The sequence below is a fragment of the Brassica oleracea genome, chromosome C3 (genome assembly GCF_000695525.1).
Source record: "Brassica oleracea var. oleracea cultivar TO1000 chromosome C3, BOL, whole genome shotgun sequence".
NCBI classification, from domain to species: Eukaryota; Viridiplantae; Streptophyta; class Magnoliopsida; order Brassicales; family Brassicaceae; genus Brassica; species Brassica oleracea.
In genome coordinates, this window is record NC_027750.1 from 1696901 (window position 1) to 1708887 (window position 11987).

Below are 11987 nucleotides of genomic sequence, written 5' to 3' on the forward strand. Positions count from 1 at the left end.
TGAATCTCTGAAACTAGTGAGCATTGATTCTCTTAATATTGAAAACAAGGGGGGGATCATTTTGTTTCTTTGGTCATACAGAGATACAAACACCTTTGCTTTGAAACACACTTTTAAAACTCATTACAGTTTCTTCTCTACAAAATTGAATTCCAATTTACAGACAACTCAAGCTGACTTTTACGAGTCAGGATTGATTTTCTCATCGATGGAGTAGGAACTGCCTGGAACTTCGACCAGAAGCTCGTCGTCTTCCTCTTCGTCCATCACTGAAACGGAACAATCAGTCTCCTGCAAAACAAATAAAACAAAAGTTTAATGGAACATTTATAACTCATACGACAAATGTGGAATTATGCTACACAATGAGTCTTCACCAGTGTATTGTAAACATACCTTTTTGTTTTCGTCAGCCGAGTCTCTTGTTTTCTTTGGAAGGTTTTTGAGTTCCTTTAACGCGTCTTTGAGTTGCTTCCTAGCCTTGGACCGTATTATTTTGCGTTCTGCGCATTGAGCTGCTGTGACATCGGCATGACAGGCCACACAAAGCGTCCGCATGTTCTCCAGCCGGCACTCACCTATGAGTGATCCAAAATTTCAAGAAAACTTGCTTGGTCAATTGAATGTTCATATGAAATCATGTATATCACACATTGTTAAGAATGATGTTTGAGTGGTTTAGTGTAAAAGGTTGCGACTCACCTCCACCTCGGTAGACTGGAATAATATGATCCGCATGCCACGCATTTCCCTCGGCTGGATCATTAACCAGGGCCTCCAGCCTTCGGTCATTAGAGGTGAAAGTAAAGAAATTAAATTTCAAATATACTTTGCATCTCCAAAACACAGTAACTAAACAAACTTTTGATATTCAGATAGAAGTATAAACCAAAAGTTGTGTTAAATGGCTTACAAGTTCTTCCGGGCAAACAAGACTGGAGCAACTTTGTTGATGTATTCACGCCGTTTTTCCAGTGGTAAAGGCTTTATATATCTGACAAGTTGGTGGCAATCTAAGTTGCAGTTTGTGCAAATTCCATGTTCTATCTGAAAAAGTTCCTGAGATTTTGAAAACGAACACCTCTTAGTGATGCATTAAAGAAGCAAATGAAATGAAACTTGTCGGCGATAATATAACGAAAAATTTGCCAAGAGACCGAGACAAACCTGGCGAATATATCTACTGCTTGTTCTTGTCCGGTAATCTTCATAGCATTCAAGATCACAGAAAAGATCCTCAAAATACTCAGGCTCTTTGGCGTTGGTTCCCCTAAAACAAACAAAATGTATACACTTGATGATAAGACAGTGAATTTTTTTTTTACCAAACAGTAGTGAGCATGCACAATGTTTTCACTCACTTGCAGTGCTTTTGACAGAATTTACAGAGTGGTTCGTTGCTCATGGTCCAAGCTTGGGTGTATTCTTTTTCCTTTCTTTGGTGGCCACTCCGAAGATTAACCCTTCTCCACACTGCATTTTGAGGTAAAGGAACACTGATCTCTGAAAAGGGTGTATTCCGTCTTTTGCTCCCTCCTTTGAGCAATCCCTGAGGGAGAAAAACTCTTAATAATTATTTTGGAATCCAATATTTGAAAACACAAATTTTAGCTTGAAGATAAATACCTCACTGTTGTGACTAGTTCTTTCACTCAAGTAGCTCAACTCCAGTGATAAAGGTAGTTGCAAAGGCTTTCCAATTAGTTTCCTCTTTTCGATCGGCCGTAACGCTTTCCACTCTTTCATAAATTCTAAAATAGCTCGCACATGAACTGGATCATCCGTGAGGGATTCAGGCGAATTTTCTTTTTCGATGAATGGAGTTGAATTGCTTGCTTCAATCTCCTCTGGTCGGAAGTTCTGGAAATGAGGCCTTGGTCGTGGATCTTTCCCAGGAATGCAAGAATATAAATGAATTCTTCCAGTGTTCTGGCTCACCTGAAACAATGTAAACGCAGATCCATATGCGTTCAGCTCCAAACAAGTAGAGATGAACAATATTGACAAATTTCACAACAGAAATAAGAATCAGATTGCAGCTAGGATCCAATAAACTTAGACAAGAGATCAAAAATATGCAGTGGGTTCACCAAATTTTGGCCTTCTAGACATGCACTTTATTTCTTGACCAGCCGAGGCAACAATAATAACACGGATACATAAGAAGAGCCGATGCAGACTTAAACTTTACCTCAAATCGGAGAGAATCTACAAGTGGAAAAAAGGAATTGGAATCATTCTCTTCCACAACCCCGTTATGAGCAATAACCTGCATCATAGATAAAGGTATTTACATTTCCGGACATGTCAAAGAAGAAAAGTAGACGTCTCACAAGAATTAAGTTCATACATTTTTAGGCTCATGATTTTCTTGGTTTTCTCGGTCTAACATAGTAGAAGACCCCGAACCACTTTCAACATAAGGACAGAAGACTTTTAATATTTCCAAATGAGGAAGCGTGTTGTCCTGCTCGGCCAAAATAAAAAGCAGTCAAGCGAAATTAGTTAAAAGCTGAGTTCCAAAATCAAGGAGTTTGATCAATGGCAAGGAAAGATATAAACCTTGAGATCAATAGTATTTGAGACATCTGTCTCAGATCCCAGATCTTCACAGCTTTCAACATTGTTATCAGCTATTACTCTACTAGCTTGTGATGGTTGTGCGTCACAAATTTCTCTTTCACTGCTTTCTTCAGCAGGCTTAAAAAGATGTGCTCTTTCAATCTGTCCAGAAATAAGTTTACCAAAAATATTAATGGACGTCATGTTCCCTATCAGGGAAAAATTAAAACCTAACACATGATAAATCTCTTCGAACATCTAAGGGCAATGACAGTAAATTACTGAGAATTTAGAAAAAAGAGCAGAGATTTGGGAGGTACATACTTCGATTTCAGTCTTCGCATCATATTTTCCATCAGTTGTCGATGAAATACGGTGCAGCCTCTTGTTCAGATTTTGCCAATTAGACTCGTCCATAGTATCCTGTCACATAAGAGTCGTTATTAAAGTATAAGACACAGGAAAACTAATATGACAGCAGCAAACGAGTTTACCTTTGCGCAGAAGATATAAACGTTCACTGCGCTTGTTTGGCCTCGCCTATGTGCTCTATCCTCAGCCTTTAAAATGCAGTCAATTGATTATTCATGAAGCAGCCTTCTCGCCCTTTGAAGAAATAGTCTTAGGAAAGGACCCCAAAATAAACAGTACATGCAAAATACCTGAAGCAACAGTGACGGTGTTTTAGGCAATTCCACAAACACAACATTTTGAGCTGCTGAAAAATCAAGTCCAACTCCCCCAGCTTCTACGCCAATTATTGCAACTTTAACCTTGAGGAGAAATCCATAGTATAGGTCAAATACCACATATCCTAACAAGCCAGTCCTTTAAAGAGATGATAAACATAGAGGTGATACTGTGCATACCTCACTAGAAAACTTAAATGTCTGTACAGCCAATTGTCTATCTCTTGGCAAAGTCGTCCCATCAATGCGGACGAAACCAATGCCTTTATCACACATAAATTCCTGACAAGCAAAAATCACACCAAATTTTTTTTAAAACAGACTACTTGCTCATAATATGTGAATGGAGCTGCATCAAAATAATAACAGAGTTTAAAACCAGAACAAAACGAACGAGCAGGCAGAAATAAAGCATACTGACCTGAACTCCATCCAGAACCTTATGGTGATGTGCAAAAATGACCATCTTATTTGAACTTGTGTCTTCATTAATTTCTTCAGGGGTATAATCCAGTCCTCCTGATATAAGTGGATGTAGGGATAACCATTCACGAAAGGCAGAAAGCTTTGCAACACCAAGTTGTTGATAGGAGAGATTCCCGGATAGTTGATTATCCTTGTCACCTAATGCACAACAAAAACAAAATGATTCAAAAAAGAGTGTAAACATATGAATAGAGAATTATCCCTTTGACATCCATGGAAAGAAAATAGTTTAAACATACAGTCAGGATCATCTGGGTCCACTTCGTTCATATCTCCATCTTTATTTGATCCATGAGCCAGTTGAGCTATACCTACAAAGGCAGCTTGTGTTAACACGTGGATGAACTACAGTGGTTAGCTAAATCTTAAGACCGACAAACTTGAGGCTGGAGGTACTGATAAAAATAAAATAACTTGAAAAATACTCAACATCATGAACACATACCTTCAGGTTCATGTGTGTTCTCTGTGACATTTGTTATAGCCGCATTTGGTTTATTAGCCTCACTGAGAATAGTCATTGCTAAAGCTATATCAGACTTCTTTAGCAGTATGGTTACAATTTGTCTACGTTTTGGGGGTAACTGTGTTAAAACATGCTGCTTCAGTCTTCTTATCTATAACAAACGAAAAGGGATTTCACATCACGTATTTCTTTTCCAACGCAAAACAAAATGCAAGAAGCGTTAATTAAACTGTGATCTGTGAAGGTTGGAGTTGTTTTCTCCCAAAAGTTTTAGTTAGGAATTTGGGTAGTTAAGAAGTCTAGGAATACTTATAAGTTATAACGGAGACTTTAAAAATGGGTTGCACACTCAGTTCTTTCTGAAGAAAAATCGATGAATAATCATTAATGCCAAACTGAAATCGAATAACCAGGACATACCATCACTGTTTGGTTTAGCAGCACGTTCAACTCCAGTAAGCGAGTACCCTTTGAAAAATCCTGAATCAATCAACATAGCAAAAAAAAAAAGAATAACTTAGATAAAAGAACCACAGTTTATTTTAGGAAGGAAGCGACTAAAAAAAAACGTAACTACGATAGCAACTGGGAGTATCTTGCACTTATAGTAGAGAATCATGAGGATAAAAACCATATCTACCTGGAAAATTTTCCCCTGTATACCTCTGACAAGCCCGACTTCACAATAGGTTTTCGCAAACTCATACTTGTTCTTCCCCAGCAAACCAGGCCTGGTGACGGAATCAGTGTTAGAAATATTAAAAGTAATGCGACACAAAACGTTTAAATCAAAGTTTGCAGATGACTTGCCATAGCATGTTTATCTGATGGAAAATATCAAAGGGCCTGTAGTCACCTAGGAAAAAAAGATAAATTACAAATTCGAAGCAAATAGAAGATACTGATTTTACTAAAATTTTAATTTCCACAACCTCGATAAAGATGGAGTCCCTGACAAGAGCACTATGTGCTTAACCTTTTCAGCAACATCAAGAACAGTCTGTATCTGCATAACATAACCAAAATTGTTTAGAACATCAACCTTATATAAAGAGCATCATTTTTTTGAGGATGTTCTTTACGTGTAAGAGAGAGTGTCACTGAATCATATCTGTGTTAATGAAATGCAATTAAAATCAAGTAGGAAATCATAGAGAAAAAGGACACAGGTAAGGTATGCTTACGAAACTCATTAGTGAGGAAAGCAAAGTTTTTAACATACCTCAGATGATTCTGAATTCTTCTTTGAACAGCGCACGTGATGAGACTCATCTAGTATCAAAAGGGCCCATTCGCGCTCAAGCATGGTTTTCCGAAGACGCTGAAGCATCGTATATGAGATAACCACAACTTTTGGCCATCTTGGTAGATAGGCAGGATTATTCTGATGACCGAACACTGAAAACCAAAAAGTATCATCAAACTCAAATTTACTTAACGAGATAGCCAATTAACGGCTCTAACTACTTAGAAGCTTTCGGTTTTTAGCTCATATGGCGCAAAAGTAAGAGGACGAAGTAAAACATAAAAGAGAATCAAACTAGAGTGGAAATGAGCAGAGTAGCTAAGTCAACTAACATACTTAACAAGTGCAATATGCAGAAGTTTCAAAGCGGATAGTCAATAAAGTAAAGACTTTTACCGAGATGTATGTCAGAAGGCAAACAAAACGGCAACCAACGCTCCAACTCTTCAGCCCATGAGTAACGCAAAACCGCAGGACAGACAACAAGTATGGAACCCTCATTCATAAAGCAGCCAGCAATCGCAATAGCCTGAAAAAAAAAAGAATCAAACTTTCAGATCCCCACTTCACCAAACTATCAAAAAAAACTCCCACACAATATAATCACCTGAAGTGTCTTCCCAAGCCCCATTTCATCAGCAATAAGACACCTCCCACCTCTCCTCAACCCAAACCTCAGACCATCAACTTGAAAAGGCAAAAGCGAATCCACCAATCTCCTCGGCAAATTCCCAATCAGCTCTTCAACCTTCTCCTCCGTAAAATGCTCATGCTTACACGGCTCCCATTTCCCGGAAACATACGACTGAGAAAGCTTCTCAACGACGGCAAACGTAATCCAAGGAATCTCCTCGACTTCAACGAGCTTCGACCTTCTTAACCTCCCCAAAACCATACTGTAATCCCTAATCTTATAAACACCAGCTTTGCCTCCGTCTTGGTTTTGAGTGTAGTGCGAAGGTATCGCCTGAAAGGTTAAAAAAAATCAATTAGAGAACTCGCGAAAACTAATCTGAGATTCGATTAGATTCTTCCCACCTCGTAGAGAATCTCGTTCAATTGGCGGAGGCAATCTTGCTTTTCCGGGAACCGGAACCCTTGCAATTGAACCGGCGTGACCGAGAACGAATCGGGAGAGCAGATCTCGAGCCTCGCGCGGAACTTCTCCACCACGCTAGTGTTCGATCCTGGTTCTCGCGAAACGGCGCCGTTTCCGCCGTCGAGCTTCCGGCACTTGGATAACCGGAAGTCATGTCGTCTCTGTGGGTTTTCTGAAGAAGAATCATCAAACGAGGGGTTTCGTTTCTCCCCGAGCGTGAATCGATCTTCTTCGCCCATTGGATTAGGTTGTGGGAAGTGGAGAGAAGAGAAGGAGAAGGAGGACGTTTGAATTTTGAAACGTAAGAGCGAGAGAGCCTGAACAGTGGAAGAGCGCGTCGAAGAAGAGAGTCACACACGTGCCAACTAATATAAGAAAAATTAATTCCGGTTCACGAATATAAGTTCTGGTACGACATAAAACCAATCAAACCGGAATCCCAATTTCAACAGAGGCTAATTTCAAGAACGTTTTAATAAGGGATTGGATTTTGAGTTGAACCCCAAATATTTAGTTTTCAGTTCACGTTTGATTATCAATTTGGTTCAGTTTGATGAATTTAAGAAAAATTTGGTTATCAATTCGGTTCATCACTCATTAGCTCGGTTTTATTTTTATTTTTATTTTTCTAAATGTAATCAAACCACTAAATTTTTAACCAAAATTTTGAAATTAACCAAAAAAATTGAATTTTTTTTAATCAAAATTAAATCAAAGGCGACAAGGTCGAATAACTTTGGCAGAAAATTTGTTAATCAAACTGATTTTTTTTTTGTTCATGTCGATTAAAATAAAATGAAAAAGTCATGTTATCATTACAAAAAAAAAATATTCTACAATTATGCATATTCAACAAGAATAAAATTAATGGGTTTTGAATTCGATTGACTTGCAATAATACAATATTTCTTTTAAAAAACTAGAACTAGAAATCAACTTAAATTTTTTTCATTTTGAACTAAAAACAACCCCTTGAATTTTCATTTTATGTTAATTAAACTAACTAAAAATTGACATGAACTAACAGTTAATTGTACTGAATTTGCATGCTTCTGTGGTTCAATAGGCAAAACATCAAACTTCTTTCTTTTTTTTTTATCAAAAAACTTCAAACTTCTAAACTCATAACAAACAAGATGAAAAATAGTTTATTGATCTCAATGAAAAGTTGATGATATCAACAACTTTTAAACAAAATCCACAAGCGATATCTCTTTTTTACTAAATCTTTGGATTTTAAGTAGGCAATGACTAGACTTCAACTACTTGTGAAAATGTGGATTTACTCGGAATATAAGTTATTTTAGCGTTAGCTTGGATAAATATTATAATTTTAAATTTTAAATTTCTAATCTTCAATGTTCAATCCATATACAGCATAAGCTTCTTGATTATCTTGTTAGTCGCATCATGACCAACCAGCAAACTTTGGATCAGCAGAATAGCTTATTATGTTGTTGTTGTAACATATATTTTAGCTTAGTGCATTACTGCTTCAAACAATGAAAATAAATTATAACTAAACTATACAATTCTAACCAAGGTTCAAGGTTACGAAATGAAATTATCAAATATGAAACCAAAACAGTCAAAATTAGTTGAAAAGTTCCAAAACTTTACGGAACTAAACCAAAATTGAAATTTTTGATTGCTTTAGGTAAAATTTAATTAATGAACCAAAAGAATGCCGAACATAACCATAATTTTGTCTGGTTCAGTTCAACACCATTTTGTAATTACCAAACTAACTAAAACTGGATAAGCCAAACCAAACTAACGGTTAGAAGTGAACCTGCACACCATAGCGGTTATTGTTCAATAGACAAATCTTCAAACCTCTAAACTCAGCACCAAAGAAGAAACCAGATACTTGAAATAGATGATTGATTTCATAGAAAATGTTATATTACAAGATTCAAGAACTGTATAGCAAAATTCACAAAATTTATCTCTTTCTCTTAGTAAATTTTGGATATCAAGCAAGCACTAGCCTTCAACAACTTGTGAAGATGTGGACTTGTTCTGAATCTTCTTCTTAAGCAGAGATGTTTTATCATTATCTTGAAGAGAGATTAGAGTTTCAAAAGCACCAACCAATGCTTTAACCCTACTCTTCCTCTCTTCTACAAGCTTATTCACAGTCTCTTCAATCACATTATTGAATAGTGTCCCCATTTTCTTCTTCTCTTCCACTTTTCTATGCCTCAAAACAACCTTCTCTTGCTTACCTTCATCGCTGTTATTATAGCTCATCTTCTTATCACCTTCTCCTCTATCTTTCAGGTTCTTCTTATTCTTGTTCACATCGCTTATAAGTTTTGGTTCTTGAACAACTCTCTTCTTGAACTTGATCGATGTCAGAGTGGGATCTTCTGTTTTCGGTTCAAAAACTCTTCTTTTCTTGAAACTCACCGGTCTTGTTGGAAGACCAGGAGGAGGAATAGCCTTAGGCTTTAAACCAATCCTCTTCTTGATTTCGGTTTTGGCATTAGCTACAAGAGTTGGAGAACCACTCTCTTTCTTCTCAGACAAACTAGTCTTAGACCTTGAAGTGATCTGTCTTATTGGTGGCCTAGGGTCTGATCTTTTAAGAGTCTCACTCTTAACACTTCCAACGCTCTTCTTCTTTTTCTTCTCCTCTATACTGGATGCAACAGCATACCAAGTCTTCTCCAATACATCATCACATCTAACCAGTTCATCAATCTCCGTCTTCTCTTTTCTCTTCACATTCTTCAGAAGATCCTCTTTAGAACTCTTTTTCTCCATGATCCTTGAAACCTTCTTCTCCAATACATCATCAATCTTCGTCTTCTTCTCTTTGTCCTTTATATTTTTCAGTACATCCTCTTTAGAACTCTTGCTCACCTTCTTGACCATTCTTACACCAGAAGCTGAGTCACTCGGAGTAGTAGTAGTACTCTTTGTTTCACTTAGTTTAGCACGTAAACCATCACAAGATTTAACAACCTCACTAACAACAGCAGCAGGATCTTTCTTTGCAACATGCAACGACTTGTCGGGTTTAGAGACACTTACCAACGACTTCCTCATCACCACACTCAAAGTCTCGCCATTCACCAAACCTCCTCCGCCTTCAACTTTCTTGTTCTTAACCAACTTGCACGGTTTGATCACCAACTCATCCTCACGCCTCTTCCCGTGTTTACAAAGATCATGACTCGAACTCGTTTGGTTCCCACGGTAACGGGTTTGACCCTGAGCTTTACCTCCTGGTGGTACTCGTTTATCTAACACTCCAGTCGAGTACCATCTCATATTCACATTACCATTGGACACTGCAGCTGGAGGAGGAGGAAGAACAAAGCAACAATTCTCATCAGGAATCATCTCTTTAACTTGTGAAATATTCTCTTCAGCCATTACCAGAACTGCAGAGAAGCAAGTACATGTTAACAGTAGTCAAGGATCTAAGAAGAAAAGTCAAAGAAACCAAACTCATACATAAAAAAGGCACATAATGATTAGATTAGTGTGATCTCGATCCTAAACTGTTCAGATCAAAACGAGTATACAACATCCAAACATATTAGAGAATGAAGAACCTATCTAAATATTTGGTTCCATTAGATTAAGATTTACTGAAAATGCTAAACTGGAGAGTCTAGTAGATTTGGTTTATGATCTCAAGTTCGGGTAATGATTGGGTACAATAACATATTCTTAAGATACAAGTAAGAAAGATGTTACATGTAGATCACCTACGTAGCTCTCGTATGTGACTAAAACAGGAGATCAAGAATACTGAGAAATTTTAAAATATATTTAAAAACAAAAATATAGTTTTGGGTAGGATTTTAAATCCTAGTGGTAGTTGGAGGATGAATGAAGAGTGACTTAAAGAAAGTCAGAGGAAACATAAAAAGAAGAAGAAGAGAAGAAAGTTAGATTTGATTCTTTAGGAAAAAGGTTAGAGAAAGAGAGGGAATGGGAGAATCTTTTGACGTTTTTTGTTCATGAAAATTCTCAGTTTTGGGATGATGATAATAAGAATTTCAAAAATGATATTAGTACAGAACCATGTGATTTTCAATACTCAAAATCCATTGAATAACACATTTATTAGTCGAAATCTCATAATGTTTCTGACTCAACAAAAAAGAAGAAAAGAAAATATGGCAGCAAATTAATTTCAATAATTAGATTTTTTAAAATTATATTATTACAGAACCATATGAATTTAAATATTTAAATCAATTGAATAAGAAATTTGTTAGTCAAAATCTCATAATGTTTAGGACTCAACAAAAAAAAGGAAAAGAAAATATGGCATAAAATTGATTTTATTGATTGAATTCAACTCAAGATCGACATTATGATGTTAACAAAACAAGTTTTAGATTAAATAAGTCCTAGTAGTTGTAGTCCATATTAATAATCGTGTAATCAAATTAATGTGCCTTTTTGACGGATCGGAGAGACATGAAACAAAGTCTTTTTGTATTTTTTCTAAAGAATGATTCTCTCGGTGATGGACTGGCTTTAGATTCTTATGATTAAATATTGAAAAAAGGAGATAAGATCTAGAGATGCTGAGTTGCTGACTCCCAAAACACAAAGAGATTCTTCAAATAATTCGTGCAAAAACAATAAACATATAATCTAAACTAAATAAAGCCTTTTGCAAAAAAAAATAATAATAATCTAAACTAAAATATTTTTTTTAGAATGAATGTTATGTTAAAAAGGGGAAAAAGACAATAAAAACTAAAATGGTTTACAGAGATTGGAAAATATTATATTAGTTGAAATGTGTGTGTGATTTTTTAAAAGGAGCACTAAGTGTTCGGATTAGGGAGCTTCAATATGGTAAAATCGAACCGAACCGAACCGAAATAGATAATATGGTTTGGTTTTGGTATATACCATATAATCCGAATGGATATAATTTTATAAAAACCGTAGGATTTGGATATGGTTTGGTATATAACCGATTAAACCGAATAAACCGAACAAAACTGATTAAAAGTAGAAACATGTAATTAAATATGTATCTATTTTATAACAATACATGAAAATCAATTTGTTACATAATTTAAATTTGTGTTAATAACTATTACCATAATTTTATAGTAATAAAGATCCTTAATTTGTACAACACTTGAACTATAATTAAATAACAATTAATCACAATTCAGACATTTTATTTTCTAAGTCTTCTTTTGATTTTTTTGCTTTATTTTAGCCTTCACTAAATTAATATGAAGATTATAAATTTGATGGACAATAATTAATGAAAAAAATTCACAACTTTTTTCTTATATGTAAACAAACAGAGTTTCGTGTTCAATTGAAAAAACATGACTTTAATGAACACTAAATATGGAAGTGGAAAAACTTTTCTTTCGTGTTTCTGTTTTGTTTCATATTTTTTTTTTTCAAAATTTCAAGCTTTGAATTTAGTTATAGATTTAATTA

The 11987-nt window shown here is 35.8% G+C and overlaps 2 protein-coding genes across 2 annotated transcripts; both read right to left on the reverse strand.

The window, feature by feature from the left end:
• Nucleotides 1-12: 12 nt before the first annotated feature.
• On the reverse strand, nt 13-6870 carry LOC106335824 (DNA annealing helicase and endonuclease ZRANB3). Its single transcript, XM_013774447.1, has 25 exons — nt 6488-6870; nt 6057-6416; nt 5846-5978; nt 5426-5601; nt 5136-5209; nt 5014-5049; nt 4844-4934; nt 4624-4683; nt 4183-4354; nt 3977-4048; nt 3673-3875; nt 3432-3533; nt 3225-3335; nt 3057-3122; nt 2887-2985; nt 2563-2724; nt 2351-2467; nt 2192-2269; nt 1627-1938; nt 1362-1549; nt 1168-1270; nt 914-1059; nt 703-782; nt 397-578; nt 13-291 (listed from the first exon to the last, which is right to left on the reverse strand). The coding sequence occupies exons 1-25, from the start codon at nt 6785-6787 to the stop codon at nt 181-183; spliced, it is 3534 nt and encodes a 1177-aa protein (XP_013629901.1). The 5' UTR covers nt 6788-6870; the 3' UTR covers nt 13-180.
• Nucleotides 6871-8504: 1634 nt separating this feature from the next.
• Nucleotides 8505-10149, reverse strand: LOC106333227 (biorientation of chromosomes in cell division protein 1-like 1). Its single transcript, XM_013771695.1, has one exon. It carries the CDS (start codon nt 9930-9932, stop codon nt 8535-8537), a length of 1398 nt encoding a protein of 465 aa, XP_013627149.1. The 5' UTR covers nt 9933-10149; the 3' UTR covers nt 8505-8534.
• Between the last annotated feature and the right edge of the window lie 1838 nt (nt 10150-11987).

What these genes read in the sequence shown, in the direction of transcription:
- LOC106335824 (XM_013774447.1), bottom strand. Translation starts at nt 6,787, where the DNA reads ATGGGCGAAGAAGATCGATTCACGCTCGGGGAGAAACGAAACCCCTCG. An exon ending in TAGATTCTCTCCGATTTGAG is followed by an intron (nt 1,939 to 2,191) that starts GTAAAGTTTAAG and finishes ACATTGTTTCAG; the next exon opens with GTGAGCCAGAACACTGGAAG. An exon ending in TCCAGTCTACCGAGGTGGAG is followed by an intron (nt 579 to 702) that starts GTGAGTCGCAAC and finishes GATCACTCATAG; the next exon opens with GTGAGTGCCGGCTGGAGAAC.
- LOC106333227 (XM_013771695.1), bottom strand. Translation starts at nt 9,932, where the DNA reads ATGGCTGAAGAGAATATTTCACAAGTTAAAGAGATGATTCCTGATGAG.